Source organism: Salmo salar, chromosome ssa20, assembly GCF_905237065.1.
Source record: "Salmo salar chromosome ssa20, Ssal_v3.1, whole genome shotgun sequence".
Lineage (NCBI taxonomy): Eukaryota > Metazoa > Chordata > Actinopteri > Salmoniformes > Salmonidae > Salmo > Salmo salar.
Genome location: NC_059461.1, coordinates 49,307,539 through 49,326,424, shown reverse-complemented (window position 1 = coordinate 49,326,424; position 18,886 = coordinate 49,307,539). Strand labels below are relative to the sequence as shown.

At 42.9% G+C, this 18,886-nt stretch overlaps 1 protein-coding gene across 1 annotated transcript; it reads right to left on the bottom strand.

Annotated features, from left to right (window-relative positions):
* Positions 1-4,350: 4,350 nt before the first annotated feature.
* LOC123729261 (G-protein coupled receptor 4) lies at positions 4,351-15,268 on the bottom strand. The gene is made up of 2 exons (XM_045703555.1): positions 14,162-15,268; positions 4,351-6,399 (listed from the first exon to the last, which is right to left on the bottom strand). Exon 2 carries the CDS (start codon positions 6,368-6,370, stop codon positions 5,366-5,368), a length of 1,005 nt encoding a protein of 334 aa, XP_045559511.1. The 5' UTR covers positions 6,371-6,399; positions 14,162-15,268; the 3' UTR covers positions 4,351-5,365.
* Positions 15,269-18,886: the final 3,618 nt, after the last annotated feature.

The window sequence follows — 18,886 nt, the reverse complement described above, 5'->3', positions numbered from 1 at the left end:
TACCCAATGATTCCTGTAAGTATATAACTTATAAATGCCTCATGATTCTATCTTTAGGGCTGTATTCAATTCGTATCGCCAAAGCATTGCGGAAGATCCGTGTTAAAAAGTGACACATGCAGCGTTTACCATGAATGCGGTTTCTGCTACCATGGGAACATTGCCTTTGACTTTAATTGTCCATCCTGTTACAAAGTGGATCTTCAGCGATGCGGATTGAATAGAGCCCTTGAAGCTGAAATCTGTAGAAGGGGAAAGAGCGCCACTGTTCACCCCAGCGCCTTTGTTGTTGTTTTGGTTTTGTTGATGAAATGAAAAGGGGGCATCCAGCATCACGGTAAAAAAAAAAGTATTAGTACATATTCTGCTGTTTTATCGAACTTTGATGTCCACGGGACAAAAGAGTGTGCGATGTTTGAAGTAAACCTTTTTTGTTGTTGTTGTAATATTGAAAACGGTGATGGCAGTTTCGCCAACTACAGATCTCAGTTTCAGGTAACACCTACTGTATACTCCAACTTGTCAGTGTTGAAAACGCTACAAGTGTTCACTATAACACACAACACTCTGTGTGATCAGTAATAATGGCACATTGATTGGAACTCCAACTGTGAGAGTGGCATGGCAGGGAATCTATCAGTTGTCACTGGTATGTTCATTGTAGCTGCTCCATATCACATTTGGCAGTAATGGAAGACGTGGCGTTGAGATACAATAGATTAGCTTTTAACTTGGATCTGAAGTACTTATCTTTTGTGATTTCTGTTTGTCTATTGTCTACTCCTCTAGAAGTGTAGTGCTTAGTTGTATCTCGCAGGATTGCTGACGGGGTACAATATACTCATGTTTAAGGGAGCTTGTCATTGACAGTACAATGGTTTTCCACATTCGTCATTGAAAGCAAATGTCTTGTTGTGCTTTCTTCTTGTAGCGTAGCAATACGATTTCAGTGTTTTTACTAGGGTTGTAAAATTCCGGATTTCCTGCTTATTTTCTCTCGATTCCGGGAACCCTCCAATCAGGATTTCCAAGGGGGAAATAAAACAGGGAATTTATTGAAAGTTCTTGGAATTTTGCAATCCTAGTTTTTACACAGATCTGTGTGGAGTGAATGGGACAGCGTGTAGCCTTCAGAGATCCTTCGCAGCAGAGATCCTTCGACGAACATGATCGACGGTGTGTATACAAGTGTGTATGCAAGCCATAGTTGACGTGAAGAGACTTGGGGAGACGTAAGGGGACGAGCGTCTTCGTAAGCGTCTCCAAGCATACACGGTCACACAAAACATGCCTATCAAGGAGATTATCATAACTGTTTGTTCCACAGAGTGCCGATCCTTTGGTATCGTTTACAAGCTGCTCATTGGTCAAGTGTTTTCTATACATACAGCCATTTTATGTAGCATGATCATAAACATAAACATGAGCCATACACAAAGTCAAAATTGTCTATATCATAAAAATTCATGAAAACAAACATTTCCTTTTTTTGGCCATGATAAACAATGGTGAAATTAGTGGTTGGGAGGGGTTTGGCCTAAAGTTTCCGTTTTCTAGGGAGGAGACTTCACTTCCTTCATTTGCAAAAAGGTCATCACAGTTGTTAATAGCATTCCCCCAGAGGTAGAACAGGACATGACAAACCTTCGCCAGATAATTTTACTTCTGGGTAAACGAGATAAGGTCTGCATCGATGGGGTAAAGTCACATATGCATTTATTTGCATCATTTGACATCTGTCTCATGTTCAAAACTCCATTCACCTAGGCCATTTGTGCCTGGGTGCTAGAGAGCTGCGTTCATTGAATAGAAAATAACATGATATTGCTACAGTTGATACATAACTTAGCACATTGCTTTCACAAATGTTACACGTAGAAATCAGGGTTGAGGTAATCTAATATTGTTCCATAATTTGATGAGAAATATCAAGGACCCTTAGACAGAGGAGATTGGTTTTCAATGAGGGGCTGCATTTATAAAGATCCTAGTATGACATGTTGTGTTTGCAAACGAAACTCACTAATGGCTCATACATAATTTATGAATTGTTTCCCCGGACGCAGCTTCACAAACAGAGCAAGCAGACAACAGAACACACCCGTGGCTTTTTGAGAAATAGGACCTAGTTTGCTATCTTGAATTAGTTATATTTCTGCAGAATGTTCACAGTCTCCAAAACTAACACAGTCTGCATATCTTTCTTTGGCATCATGTCCAACAAAGCTCTGGCACTGAGACAGACCAATAGTGATTCAGTGAAGTAAAGAGAGGAAATTACACTGGAAATTACATTTTTGCTCCGTGAAAGTACCTTATCTCTAGGAGAGGGGTGTTTCCTTCTGTAAACAGGCTGGTTACCAGCCCTCATGAAACCAATTCAATATGACAGATAAATCTGTGCGTCTCATTTCAAGAGTTTAGTCCCCGTGAGCAGCTCAGAATCAGAGCAAGCATTCACATCAAAGCCTACTGTTCCCACCAGTAAAATGCCAACCACTCAGCCTGCTACCATATCGACGGGCACCGTGGGAGCTTTATTGACGAGCAGCATGCTATAATGGGAATCCTTCAACGCCATTCCACACATAGCGAGAGAACCTACAATTCCAACACTGTCCCTCTTTAACTTACTCCACTGTCAGACCTGAGAAGGTCACAAAAATGATTGCCACTGAGAAGCGATAATTGAACCCTCCGTTTGGTGACAAAGAATGTGGTGGCTCGATTGTGTTCCAAAATCAATGGAGTCTGGACTGTGTCTGGAACCAGACCGTTCCTGTCAGATTTATTTAAAGATCTTCTCTTCTCGGCTCTTATCACCACTGAGCAGATAGAACAAACTTCACTTCTAATAAATTAGGACCATCTCAACTTCATTAATGCAAACACTGTTATATTGGTTTGGAGTAAATTATTTCATTATAATCTTTCCTTCTCACCACTGGTTATTGGATTTGCCTCATGAGACCTACTGATATTAGCTTATGACGGCGTTCTTCCAAGTAATCAAGCAGGACTGAAATGACCTTGTTTGGCAGTGATATTCAAATAGACAGTTTGAAGGCAGTGGATGATATTATGTTGCTCATCAATAAGTCGTGAAATACTCAATGTTTCTGATTAGACAGACTGATTACAAAGGCATTGCAGTATGGTGATTGGTGACCTCTATGTGGCTTTACAGCTAATCATCCTCAGTCAGTGAAGGAATGTGTATTTTTGTGATGAATCACAAAAGGAGTCGAGCAGCTGCCAGATAGAGGGATGTCGGCGTTCCTCTGGGGAAAAAAGGTCATTGTAAGCTCAGAGGCACAGTTATGTGCGGGGAGGGTGGGGGTAAAGAAGGAAGGAAGGAGAAGCAGTCAAAAAGTGTCCAAAGTTTCAGCTTCTCCGGGACCAGCCGTGGATTCTTTTTATGTTTTGTTTATCTGACAGCTGATGGATATCAGATGGTAAATGTCTCAATCTTTCCTCACACTTTCTCTCTCTTTCTCCGCTTTTACCTTCTCTCTCATTCTGTTTCCCCGGTCTTCTTTCCCTCCCCCTCTCTGTCCTTTCTCTCTTTTTCTTTCCTGTCTTCCCCTATCCCCACCTCTCTATTTTCTCTCTCTCTTTTCCAGTATCTCTCTATATCTCTCCCTTCCACCTATCTGTCTTTATCCCTCACATTTAAACACCACTCAAGTCGTCCCTTCACACACAGAAGGATTATCAGAGAGAGACAGCCACGTGTGGGACTCGCAACCCAAACTCCAAAGAAAACGCCCATCCCTCTCTCTAACTGCAGCAACAAAGATATGACATCGCCGTTTAAATTATTGGCGTGTGGGGCCATCTGTGTTAGCAGCTGTAGATTACGGACTGCGTGTCCGTTTTAATTGCGGCTCCGTTTGCTGTATTTTGTAGTATGTTAGCTGTCAGTGAGGCGGATTGGAGCCGTGCTCTCCGTGAGCCACAGCGTCTCCAGAGTTTTCTGTTTAGCTTTTCTCATCAGCACCAGAGCGCTCTTATCCAGACCGTAAGGACCGTAGGGACCAGCACTAGGATGGGAACCATGAGCCCTACAAATACCCTACCCTACCGCCAACCTGGGAACAGAGGGACTATGTCCCATCCCCACAGCCACATCACACTCCTTCATTAAAGCGGGGGCCTACAGTGATCTCTCATGTTCAAAACACAAGTTAAAAAGATGTACTAACTCAGTTGATGAGGAAGTTCATTATTTTCCAGTACTGTATCTTTGTTCTCTTTTCATATTTGACCTTGAGGGACTGAGAGAGGAACTGATTTAACCCATAATGGAATTGTCTGTGTAAACATAAGAAAAACATATGCAAATTTGGGTAGCTTCCTTTTTTGTTTATTGGATGAACATTGTCAACATGTCTTCAATGTCCAGTACTGTATTTTCTGTGATTTCAACACCAGCATTGTTTATTACATAGATTTTGTTTAGGATAAATATGAAATTGAACAATGTTCTCATTTATGTCGGTCCACATAACAGGCAAATTAGAATATAAAGGTTCATTTGTAAACCAAGCATATATCAATAAAAATCTGTGGCAGACCTGAAGAGATACAAGGGCCCTTCAAGCGGAACGACCCTGTAACATAAAGCCAGAACAGACAGCCTTTGAAAGGCTTTTCCATACCAATGAGGACAGGCATTAATTGAAAGCTCCAATTAAAAGAACATGATGCATATGAATGAATATCCATCCTCATCACCAAGCAGGATATTAGAAAAACTACACAAAGGCTGCAGTCCTTTTCTTTGAACATTTTAAGGACAACCTGATTGACTGATTGTCCATGAAAGTGGGTTGATATGAAAGAACATGTTATTGAAGTCACACAGACAAACATGCTGTCCTTTTTACAATGTGCACGGAAGGGATTTACTGCAATAGATGAAGGGCATAAATACAACAGACACACTCACAGTTACATGTAATCTGATTACAAAAAAACTGTAACTGTAAAAAATTACGTTACCATCAAAAATATTGTAATCAGATTACAGATATTTTGGAAAACTAGATGATTACTTCTTAGATTACTTTTCAATTCAGAAAGGATGTTGTTTTCTCAATGGTATTCAATTCAGTATTGAAAAAGCATCAGTTTGTTCCACCTGAGCGAGTCAGGGATCACTATGATGCCACACCAAATGCGTTTGATGGATCCTTTTTGTCTTCTTCTAATGCCTCTTAAAGGGAAAGTAATCCAAAAGTAACAGTTTGGGTAATTGAAAAGTAACGTTACTGATTACAGTTTTGGACAGGTAACTAGTAACTGTAATTGATTACATTTAGAAAGTAACCTACCCAACCCTGCACACAAACACTGTATGTAATCAGATCATGCTTGTATGTGTCTTCCATGTTACTGCGATGACGGAACTGTCTTTCTCCCTTTGACTCTTTCTGTTCCCACAGCAGCACAGTCTCATGTCCTCCCTCACCCCGTTACTGACCAGCACATACAGCACTGGGTCCACCACACTGTTCAGGCTGGACAGGGCCAGCGTGCACAAGAAGGGGAAGTGCATGATCTCCTCAAACTCACAGTACCTCTGTTCGTCCATATAGTAGTAGGCCAGGGAACGGGTCAGCAGGAGGAGATGGTAGGGGGCGAAGCACACAGAGAAGATCCCCATCACCCCGAAGGAGAGCAGCCGTACCTTCCTCTTAACCTGCTCCCCCAGCCCCTTGCTCTGCTTCACCTGGCCCAGGATCCTCCAGTAACAGAGCCCCAGCACCAGCAGGGGCAGCAGGAAGCCGATGCCCACCCGCAGCAGGTTGAACAGGGCCACGGGCTTTGGCATAGGGTAGGTCTCGTAGCAGCGGTCCAGCTTGTCGTCGTGGGCGTCCTGCAGGTTGTCCTTGAACAGCACCAGGCTGTGTGCGGACATGACAGCCGCACACAGAACCAGACACAGCACCCAGGCGTAGCATATGCTGCGGAAGGCCTTGGTCCTCAGGGGGTAGGTGATGGCCAGGTAGCGGTCCACAGAGATGCAGCACAGCAGGTAGATGCTAAGGTACATGTTGGAGTAGTAGAAGAAGCCAGCCACGCTGCAGGAGAGGCTGCCCAGGCTCCAGTGGTGGTCCCGGTGGTAGTAGTTGATCCAGAGAGGCATGGTGAGGATATAGAGTATGTCAGACAGGGACAGGTTGAGCAGGAATACCCCAAGGACGTTCTGGCTGCGGACCTGCTGGACAATTGGGCCAAGGGTCAAGAGGTTAAAGGCCAAGCCCAGGATAAAGGCCAGTATGTAGATGCCCATCAGGAAGTCACTGATAGGGCTTTGAGAGATTGTCACGCAAGTAAAGTTTGTTTTATCCATCTGTTTCTCCATCTTTGTTCAGGTCCAAACTGGAGTAGTTCCTGAAAAGACAAACAAGGATATTTTGTATGTAATTCGTGTAAAATAAAATACAGTTTGAATCGCTTGTGATGTATGAACCCTGATCAGAAAAGCTTGATTATCACGTCTATGCATTTTTTCCCCCTTTATTTAATCAGGAAAGTCATATTTAGTCTCTTTTACAAGGCCATGACTCATGAATGAGACAGACTAGTCTCTCTTTCCTTGAACTTCCTATAGTCTAATTCATCAGAAAGTTACTCACATAGGGCTCTATTCAATCCACGTCGCGGAAGTTCAAATTTATAGCGTGATTGGAATTTAAAGGGGCTCCCGAGTGGCGCAGTGGTCTAAGACACTACATCTCAGAATAAGAAGCATCACTGCAGTACCTGGTTAAAAAATCCAGGCTACATCACATCCGGCTGTGATTGGGAGTCCCATAGGGATGGTTATCTAAGCATACCTCTTTACATGTTCAATTTTAATGAGGTTGACATTCTGACTGTTGTAAATCTCACATCTCAATATACTGCACTAACATGCCTAGGATTTTACATCCAAATTACCACACAGTACATGGAATGATAATACACGTCATCAATACAGGCATATATCATGGCATCATAATTAATACACAAATAACATATTATCATAAGGTGACAGATTACATTTAAACAAAGTATTTTTCTACATATCTAAGCATACCTCCTGACTGGTGGTTCTTTTTTTTTAAGAAACAAAACATTATTTTCTGCTTCTCTGCTAAAATCTGGGTAAAATATAGAAAGGTTTAGCGGAGACCGCATTCGAGGTAAACGCTGCATATGTCGGGTCATTTGGAAATTACATTACATTTTATATTGCGGAATCTGTAACGCTTCAGCTTTACAAATTCAATAGAGCCCATAAAGTATGCCATAGAGACAAATGAAAATAAACCCACAATACTATATAACATATCCATTGAACACAGTTGAACTCATCCCTCAAAATATGACACCCGCTTACTCACAATCATGTTAAAAAATCCCAGCATCCAGCTCATCATACTTTTCTCCAACCCCATTTCGTTAACAAAATCATTAATGTGTCAAAAAGACACTTTTGACTATCCACTCTAACACAGTCAAAACTGTAACATACTAGTTTAGCTTCATAATGGGTCTCTGAGGTTTACTAAAAGTCTGACAGATATCTAAACTAGATGCCCTCAATCTCACACAAATTATCATGGAACCTAACAGGTACAACCCTAAATCAGTAAACACGGGCACCCTCATAGATATCATCGTGACCAACCTGCCCTCTAAATACACATCTGCAGTCTTCAACCAGGATCTCAGCAATCACTGCCTCATTGCCTGAGTCCGTAATGGGTCCGCGGTCAAACGACCACCCCTCATCACTGTCAAACGCTCCCTAAAACACTTCAGCGAGCAGGTCTTTCTAATCGACCTGACCCGGGTATCCTCGAAGGATATAGACCTCATTCCGTCAGTAGAGGATGCCTTGTTATTCTTTAAAAGTGCTTTCCTCACCATCTTAAATAAGCATGCCCCATTAAAAAAAATGTATAACCAGGAACAGATATAGCGCTTGGTTCACTCCAGACCTGACTGCCCTTGACCAGCACAAAAACATCCTGTGGCGTACTGCATAAGCATCAAATAGCCCCCGCGATATGCAACTTTTAAGGGAAGTTTGGAGCCAATATACACAGGCAGTTAGGAAAGCAAAGGCTAGCTTTTTCAAACAGAAATTTGCATCCTGTAGCACAAGCTCAAAATAGTTATGGGACACTGTAAAGTCCATGGAGAATAAGAGCACCTCCTCCCAGCTGCCCACTGCACTGAGGCTAGGAAACACTGTCACCACTGTTAAATCCGCGATAATTGAGAATTTCAATAAGCATTTTTCTATGGCTGGCCATGCTTTCCAACTGGCTACCCCTACCCCGGTCAACAGCTCTGCACCCCCCACAGCAACTTGCCCAAGCCTCCCCCATTTCTCCTTCACCCAAATCCTGATAGCTGATGTTCTGAAAGAGCTGCAAAATCTGGAACCCTACAAATCAGCTGGGCTAGACAATCTGGACCCTCTCTTTCTAAAATTATCCGCCGCAATTGTTGCAACCCCTATTACTAGCCTGTTCAACCTCTCTTTTGTGTCGTCTGAGATCCCCAAAGATTGGAAAGCTGCTGCGGTCATCCCCCAATTCGAAGGGGGAGACACTCTAGATCCAAACTGTTACAGACCTTTATCTATCCTACCCTGCCTTTCCAAGGTCTTCGAAAGCCAAGTTAACAAACAGATCACCAACCATTTAGAATCCCACTGTACCTTCTCCGCTATGCAATCTGGTTTCCGAGCTGGTCATGGGTGCACCTCAGCCATGCTCAAGGTCCTAAACAATATCATAACCGCCATCAATAAAAGACAATACTGTGCAGCCGTATTCATCGACCTGGCCAAGGGTTTGAACTCTGTCAATCACCGCATTCTTATCGGCAGACTCAACAGCCTTGGTTTCTCAAATGACTGCCTCGCCTGGTTCACCAACTTCTTCTCAGACAGAGTTCAGTGTGTCAAATCGGAGGGCCTGATGTTCGTACCTCTGGCAGTCTCTATGGGGGTGCCACATGGTTCAATTGTCGGGCCGACTCTCTTCTCTGTATACATCAATAATGTCGCTCTTGCTGCTGGTGATTCTCTGATCCACCTCTACGCAGACGACACCATTCTGTATACTTCTGACCCTTCTTTGGACACCGTTAACAAACCTCCAGACGAGCTTCAATGCCATACAACACTCCTTCCGTGGCCTCCAACTGCACATAAATGCAAGTAAAACTAAATGCATGCTCTTCAACCGATCGTTGCCAGCACCTGCCCGCCTGTCTAGCATCACTACTCTGGATGGTTCTGACTTAGAATATGTGGACAACTACAAATACCTAGGTGTCTGGTTAGACTGTAAACTCTCCTTCCAGACTCACATTAATCATCTCCAATCCAAAATTAAATCTAGAATCAGCTTCCTATTTCACAAACAAAGCATCCTTCACTCATGCTGCCAAACACACCCTCGTAAAACTGACTATCCTACCGATCCTTGACTTCGGCAATGTCATTTACAAAATAGCCTCCAACACTACTCAGCAAATTGGATGCAGTCTATCACAGTGCCGTCCGTTTTGTCACCAAAGCCCCATATACTACCCACCACTGCGACTTGTATGCTCTCATTGGCTGGCCCTCGCTTCATATTCATCGCCAAACCCACTGGCTCCAGGTCATCTATAAGTCTTTGCTAGGTAAAGCCCCACCTTATATCAGCTCACAGGTCACCATAGCCGCACCCACCCATAGCACGCACTCAAGCAGGTATATTTCACTGGTCACCCCCAAAGCCAACTCCTACTTTGGCCGCCTTTCCTTCCAGTTCTCTGCTGCCAATGACTGGAACGAATTGCAAAAATCACTGAAGCTGGAGATTCATATCTCCCTCACTAACTTTAAGCATCAGCTGTCATAGAAGCTTACAGATCATTGCACCTGTACATAGCCCATCTGTAAATAGCCCACCCAACTACCCCATCCCCATATTGTTATTATTATTTTTTTTTGCTCCTTTGCACCCCAGTATCTCTACTTGCACATTCATCTTCTGCACATCCATCACTCCAGTGTTTAATTGCTAAATTGTAATTATTTCGCCACTATGGCCTATTTATTGCCTTACCTCCCTAATCTTACTTAATTTGCACACACTGTATATAGACTTTTCTATTGTGTTATTGACTGTACGTTGGTTTATTCCATGTGTAACTCTGTGATGTTTGTGTCGCACTGCTTTGCTTTATCTTGGCCAGGCCGCAGTTGTAAATGAGAACTTGTTCTCAACTGGCCTACCTGGTTAAATAAAGGTGAAATAAAAATATAAAAAAATAAGAAATATCGATTTGAGCCTTATTTCAGCGCAACTCGCTAACTCCAAATTGCCTATGAAACTACAGTATCTCCCCACTTTTACCCCTTTTGTGTGAAAAGTTTCACCAATTTCAGGCTTTGTGACTCATCTTTTCCGATCCCCCTCAGTGTACGATAGCAGTTACTGTCATGGGGTTCAGGACCTTATGACTGGACAAAAATGTGTCATGGAAATATTGGCTCCCACCTCCTAACGGGTTTATATTACCTTATGTTAATGCCGCTGCCCAGTAATTGCATCTAAATTTGCCATGGATATTGCTCTGCATGATTTCAAACTGGCTGACTATCTGCTACAGCACAGGTTGTGATTAGTGGGAGAGCATTTGCACTTCCTTGTGACGTCCGATGTGCCAGAGCCACACTCTGTGATTGGATGAACTAGATATTTGGAGGCAATAAGACTGACAGCAGGACAGTTCGTAGGTTTAATACTTGTTTAAATCCTTTACTTTAATGTAAGGACGGACATACAGTAGTTTTATAGAGTTCATATGGGTTGTTGTGATAATAGCAGGAAGAAATCTGTCCTGCGGCTGTAACTTGGTGATGACATTCGGACTGGTACTACACACTGATAATCAGATCTAAGTGTCTGTCCTAGCTTGCTCCTGAAATAGACAGGCAAGTCTATCACATGAAACAGACATCATCATTAAAATCTAAATCCCAATTAGACTCGGTAGCATGGTAGCAACAATGTGATGGATATCTATGTTCCTTTCAATACCACATACACCAACATGTTTTTAGATTATTAGTAGCACAATCACATAATTACCTTTTCAGCTTTCTAGTGGAGTAATACAAAGTATAATTGTTTTGCTGTTGATGGCACTAAAAGGTGTTGATTGGTATTGAGGAGTAGTTTGGTTCGAGCTCAAATTGGAGAAAGAATTAGTTATGAAAGATAAGACAGGAAATCATTCAATTTTTATTTATGAGGCTGAGTAGATGATGTTGCTATGTTCCATCCACCTCCTACTCAGGCTTTGTTGTTGTCAGTGTGCAGAAACAGAAGACCCTTAATGGTATAAGTGGATGAGAGGGAGGAAGTTTGATTTCTCATCCAGCTTCACAAATTGAGATGCCATTTGGAAGTAGAGCAGAGTGTGTGTGTGTTGTGCGATTGGGTGCCAGGCAATGTACAGATGTATGATCTTAATTTGATCCAGTTTGCTAAAGCAGGAAAATAATCCTGCAGCAACAGAAAATGTGACTTATAATGCGGATTTTAATTAATGGACATGGAAGTGGAAATTCCAAACTTCAGAAGCCATCTTAAACCTCAAATACACTACAAGTTGTGCATTTCCTGCATTTCAAAAAAGTTATACTGTTACAGGGTGATCAAATTAAGATCCTAAACGCTAGGGAAAACATGGTGCTATCTAGAAATAAAAGAGTTGTTCGGCTGGCCTCATAGGAGAACCCTTTTTGGTTCCAGGTAGAACACTTTTAGTTACAGCTAGAACCACCTTTAGGGGTCCATGTAGAATCCTTTCCACAGAGGGTTCTATTTGGATCCCAAAGGGGTTCTAGCTGGAACCAAAAAGGGTTCTCCTATTGGGACAGCCAAATAACCCTTTTTGGAACCTTTTTTTCTAAGTGTACACGTGTAAGTATGGGTGTGTTGGTGTGCATTTGTGGGTGTGGGTGTGGGTAGGCCTATGGGTGTATGTAGCACAGCATGTGTTACGGAAGTTGGCAGTCTCACTAAATTGGCATGAAATGTCATGTGATGTAAAGGTACTCTACAGTATAGAATTAGAATGTTTATCTAGCCTGATAAAGCACTCAATCCTATTCCCTGGTTTAATCCTCGTGGTATTGATCCTAAAAGGTAATTCTATGGATGATCCACAGATGTGTCATTAATCTAAGTTCTCACCATGTGGATGACTGAGACATAACATGCAAATTAAAAGAGCCTACCTGACCAATGGTCCATGAGGTGAGATTAGCCGTTCATTACGTACCCGCTAAGACTGAGCATTGACTATGTGATGTTTTCATTTTTACCACGGTAGTCTAAACGCTCATGAATAGGGCAACCTGAGAACTGTATTTTGGTTTGCTGAAAGACTACTAAGGTACTAGTACAGTTGGTCCTGCCCCCCCCCCCACTGGGGGCACGTTTTGTTTTTTGCCCCACCACTACACAGCTATTTCAAAAAACAAACTCATCATCAAGCTTTGATTAGTTGAATCAACTGTGTAGTGCTAGGGGGGAAATATAAACCCAGAGGGGGGCCCCAGGACCAAGTTTGGAAAACCCTGTACTAGAGCACTGACTAGTCAGACCATTTGGCCCACAGTAATAATCACTGTGGAATCTATAAACATCTTTTAGTTTCAGAGACATTGGTGGGATAATCATTGCGTTGTTGAACATTTTGCCAGCAGTTTGAGGTGCGAGTAACTCTGGTATTCCCCTCGTAGTGACAAGGATCACTAATGTTCCGTTGACTCCTAAAAATACATTCATATCGCAGACACATAGTGCATGATACTGTGACACTGTGACCGCTGTGCGTGTCTTCTTGATACTTGCGCTTTTGTGGTTACCCTTCACTCGAACACAGTTCAATTTCCTCTTTCTTTAGAAAAAAAATGCTTGCATAATGCCTGTCCAAACTTGTACATTCCGGTACATTACTGAAGAACACTGGAGGTCTACTTTCTCAGGCAAGCTTTGGTTATGTCTCAAGTTTGACCTGGAGAATGCACTTTTTTTTTTAAAGCTATCTAACCTGTCTCATTAATAAAGCTTTGTGAATATTAGTGTAGTAGGCAACCCTTCATAAGGAGTCTGCAACTTTACATGTTACCTGCCTTGCGTTCTCTCCCACAGGAATCTCTGTCTACTGTATGTCAGATTTAAACACCATCTTGGATAACTCCCTGATATTGTGGGTGTACTTCCCTCCTTGTATTGTCCGTATTCTCTTAACGTCAAATGAACCTTGCTTAGCACCTAGAAGAGTACATTTGACTGACACTACATGTAATATCTACCCACTGAAGCCATCCTTCCTAGCCCTCTAAAGATGCTTCTAATGTGGATTTCACTTAATTACATCTATCCAGCAGTATGCTAACGTTCTCTTAACCAAACACACAAGCGTGAACTCTCAGACATCCAGTGACAGCTAAAAGTAAGCTCTCCCAGGTTACAGTCAGTCTTGTGTCCCAACGGTCTCAAAGCATAACTCGTTTACAACTTTAGAAAAATGTCCTCTTCTTTCTCAATCAGCAGACTGTTCTCCTCCACATTTCCACAGTTCTCAGAATCCACCCTCTGTTTCGCCCTTTAAGCACCTGTGGGAGCAATTTGCTCCCTTCGAACATTGAACCAGTCACTGGCTACATTCTCAGACCTCTTTAGTCTAATCATTTAGCAAGGCTGACACACTGCTACAGGCTAGTCATCCTTCTTTTTACCACTGTCATCCTGGGGCCAGAGCAACAGGGAAAGGGGGGGAAGGGAGTTATTTTAGGACCAAATTAAAATTAAACTTGTCAGCGCAATCTTTAGGTAGAATATTTAAAAAGCGCGCACCTGCATCTGTGAGGTGATTTGAACTGAGACCTAAAGGACTCTCCGATCAACTTGAGAGGATATTTGCATGTCTTACCTTCTGAAACCTACAGTGATACTCTGTGTACTAACTTTTAGTGAATGTCTTAACTCCATCGGAGAGGAAAATGTTGACAAAAGCTTTACCATTCTTTCAGCTACACTTTTAATCACTTCTGAGTCCTGACCACCGTTTTAGAAGTCCTTACCTGTCAGTTGTGGGCTTGTTGTTGACAATGGTTCCCCAAAGTGGGTCAAGAACTTCTGTCTCCTTCCATAACCCTCATGCACAGGAGATTTCCATTCAGTCAGCCTGAGGGGAGGATTCAGAACATTTGAGGTACCGCCAGACCATTAGAGTCCCACATGATGACAGGAAGAAAGCTGCGACCACTCCAGTTAGAAACACTCTGATGAGAGAAGACAAACGATAGGCTGATGTTTTCAACCCAGTACACGTCCTCTGTGATGGGAAATGCCAACCATTAGCAGTCAGTCCACTCACTGAAGTCAAGATGTCAGACAGACAGCCATGCATGAGCGAGACGGAGAGAGAATAAGTCAGACACGAGAGGAAAAGAGAAGAGGGATGTTTAGGGCTGGAGGGTGGGAGTTTTCTTCAGAATACACGTGCATCTTAAAAGTAATGACTTTAGGGTGGGGGGGGTGGGGGGTGGGGGGGTAGAGACTCAGCTAGACCCCTGTCACACACTAACTCCCTGGCACCTCCAGATAGATTGTTCAAACTGAAACGTTCAACTTGACTGGCAGTCAGGCTGACCACAATGGTAGTTTCCTCCACAAGAGATCACAAAGAAACTAACAAGAGACAAAGAGAGCTAAAAGCAGCAGCAGATACTCCAGACATACAGGCATTGTGAGTCAGTAATACAATGGAAGATGACGATCTTGAGATCTGTCTAACGGGCTTTTCCTGTGACGTAGAGGTCCAATACAACACGTCAACTGGAGTGAAAACATCAGTGAAAATGCCGAAATGATTCAACACGGGTCAGGTCGTCCCTAACGTCATCTCTGTACAAGTAGTGAACCACATCTGGGGATCACATGACTTGGACAGCATCTGCCTATTCATACAGGAGGGAGATATGTTTATCACAGTCAACGTTTGTCTGGGAATGGGATGCGAATATCCTGTATAAACCGACTCTCCCTACACTCTGTGTAAACATTTATCATTCAGTATTTGAATTTTGTCTTGTAATACTCTCTCACCATGCATGTGAGGTTCAATGAGTCACAGCTGTGACAACATGATTTTATAAAAATGAACGTTGCTGTAGGGAGATGTACAGTACAGGAATGCATGAAGGGACAGTGCATTTGGAAAGTATTCAGACCCTTTCTATTTTCCACATTTTGTTACATTACAGCCTTATTCTAAAATGTATTTGATGAATTGTTTTGCTCATCAATCTACCCACAGTTATTTTATTTTTATTTAACAATGTCCCATAATAATAACACGAACAGAGGTTTTTGGACATTTTTGCAAATGTATAAAAAAAAAAATATTAAAAAATAATACCTTATTTACGTAAGTATTCAAACCGTTTTGCTATGAGACTCTAAATTGAGATCAGGTGCATCCTGTTTCCATTCATCATCCTTGAGATGTTTCTACAACTTGATTGGAGTCCACTTGTGGTAAATCTAATTGATTGGATATGATTTGGAAAGACACATACCTGTCTGTATAAGGTCCCACAGTTGACAGTGCATGTCAGAGCAAAAACCAAGCCATGAGGTCGGAGGAATTGTCCGTAGAGCTCCGAGACAGGATTGTGTTGAGGCACAGATCTGGGGAAGGGTACCAAAACATGTCTGCAGCATTGAAGGTCCCCAAGAACACAGTGATCATTCTTAAATGGAAGAAGTTTGGAACCACCAACACTCTTCCTAGAGCTGGCCACCTGGCCAAACTGAGCAATCGGGGGAGAAGGGCCTTGGTTAGGTGGGTGGCCAAGAACCCGATGTTCACTCTGACAGTGCTTCAGAGTTCCTCTGTGGAGATGGGAGAACCATCCAGAACGACAACCATCTCTGCAGAACTCCACCAATCAGGCCTTTATGGTAGAGTGGCCAGACGGAAGACACTCCTCAGTAAAAGACCGCTCGCTTGGAGTTTGCAAAAAGGCACCTAAAGAACTCTCAGACCATGACAAACAAGATTCTCTGGTCTGATGAAACCAAGATTGAACTCTTTGGCCTAAATGCCAAGTGTCACATCTGGAGGAAACCTGGCACCATCCCTACGGTGAAGCATGCTGGTGGCAGCATCATGCTGTGGCGATGTTTTTTAGCGGCAGGGACTGGGAGACTAGTCAGGATCGAGGGAAAGATGAACGGAACAAAGTACAGAGAGATCCTAGATGAAAACCTGCTCCAGAGTGCTCAGGACCTCAGACTGGGGAGAAGGTTCACCTTCCAACAGTACAATGACCCTAAGCACACAGACAAGACAACACAGGAGTGTCTTTGGGACAAGTCTCTGAATGTCCTTGAGTGGCCCAGCCAGAGCCCGGACTTGAACACAATCGAACATCTCTGGAGAGACCTGAAAATAGCTGTGCAGCAACACTCCCCATCCAACCTGACAGGACTTGAGAGGATCTGTAGAGAAGAATGGGAGAAACTCCCCGAATACAGGTGTGTCAAGCTTGTAGTGTCATACCCAAGAAGATTTGAGGCTGCAAACGCTGCCAAAGGTGCTTCAACAAAGTACTGAGTAAAGGGTCTGAATACTGTGATATTTCAATTTTTTTGTAATAAATTCACTAACTTTTCTAAAAACCTGTTTTTGCTTTGTCATTATTGGGTCTTGTGTGTAGATTGAAGAGGGATTTTTTTTCATCCATTTTAGAATAAGTCTGTAACGTAACAAAATGTGGAAAAAGTCAAGGGGTCTGCTTACTTTCCGAATGCACTGTATGTGGGTAAGTGAGCAGATATAAATGTCAGTGGTGATACGTTTCAGAGAATAGAAGTTGGAGTTGGAGAGAAAAGGAAAATCTGTCCTGAAGTGAGGATGTGTTGTGCTCAACAGGGAGATGAAGAGATGAAGTGAGAGAGACAGAGCCCCCTCTACGGGGTGGCAAAGCCAGGCATGGTATGGAGTCACCAGACAGAATTTGTGCCCCCTCTGTTTTGTTTCCCCATAAAGATAATGAATGGTATATGAATTACAATGCCTGGTTTTACCAATGTAGCATTGTTGGGCCTGCCCGTAGCGCAGACCGGGTCAGAGGCTGTGCCGTGTGCTTTCGTGATCTGAGGAGGGGGGAGGGAGGGCGGGATGTAATAATGTAATATTTAGTAGTTAAAATCCCTAAATGCATTGTGATTGGGCACCTAGCCATGCAATGTCATACGATACCGTCTTCATCACCTTCATTTAGGAATCTAATTGGATCCCACACAGGTCTCTCAAAAAGAGAGAAAAAAGTTGTTCACTTTTCCAGACAGCTACAGCTAATAATAGGCTAGCTAGTAGCTACTAGCTTCATTAAGTTCAGGAAGCGGCGAGCTGAATATTTATAGCTGGCTAATCAGCATGGATATCCGAAAATGGCTAGGCACTGCCAAAAGCAAAAAGAAACGGAGAACCACCATGTCGAGAGCGATGCCAAGCTCACTGAGCAGCCCGCTGGGCCTACCACCGAGATTGAGGAGCCTAGCAGCAAATGTAATACCCGCCCATCCCCCACACTGCCAGGGCTTAGCACCAACACCACGAGGGTAACATCACAACAAGCACCTGCACCTCCATTACCCCAGCCACTAGTAACTAGCTCCTGAGGACTTGTTGGATCTAACCAAAACTGAACCAGTGAAAGCGGAGTTTATTGGTTCTTGCAAAACGAAATCGCCACCACAGCCAGCAACAACAAATAGACCCCAATCAGTGGTCTTCAAAGATACGGCTGGCCTTTGTCAGCAATGCAGACTTGACTGTTGCCCCTGAAACATGGATGTGGATTAACAGTTGGGACATCTACAGCAATGTGTAAAATTCCTTCTCCACTCTTAAGGGCTTACTCAGTGAACACAGACGCAGCATGTTACATCAACGAAAAGCCTAGCTGGTCCAGCTGGCATATGAACGGGAGCTGACAAGTACATTTCGGCAGGAAGGAGAATGGAATCTAACATTTCTCATGAGGTTCAACACAGCATGGAGGAGGCTGCAACTCATCTAAATGGTAAGCTACAACCTTTATGGCCCTGGCTACCGTGTCTGAATGATTCATTCGTTGGTTTTCCCTCATGTAACCCTACTTGTTGTTAGGCTCATTTTTTTATTTAATGTATAGTTTAGGCCTTTGCTTTTTACTTCAATTCATCTTTTAGATTTATCTGTGATTCATAATGTCATTCCTTGCTTTTGCGGGTCTAATTGCTATTGATATATACACCGTTTTGCGTTATTTGACGGGTATAAGGACAATGTCCAATGTAGCTTATTGGTTGTGCTCTGAGGTGAGCTGCCAGCACATCTAACATTATCCTTTCATCGAGCTGACTGGCTGTAGCCTTCTGTACACGGTCCTGAAGGATGTTTACTGTGTGTGCTGGTTTTAATGAGCGCATCTTGGTCTACCAGTCTTCGTGGGGCTTCTCTTCGATGTCTTGTGTTTTCTTGTGTGCAAAATGACAAGACAGTTGTTGTGTAAATGGCTGCATTTCAGATAGGCCTCCATTTTTTTGTACATTTTGTATGTAGGACCCATACCGTGTGTAGCCTACTAAAACAAGTAGGCAAACTTTCACTGGGTTCTTATTCATTTGCATTACAGTTATTGTGTGATAGTATTGACCACTTTTACAATAGCCTATGATAACAATATAGCCTACATTCTCACCCCTCCCTGCTCTCTTGCTATGCCGTTTGTGTTTGTGTGTGTGTGTGTTTG

Coding starts and splice junctions, on each gene's coding strand:
- LOC123729261 (XM_045703555.1), bottom strand. CDS start 6,370: ATGGAGAAACAGATGGATAAAACAAACTTTACTTGCGTGACAATCTCT.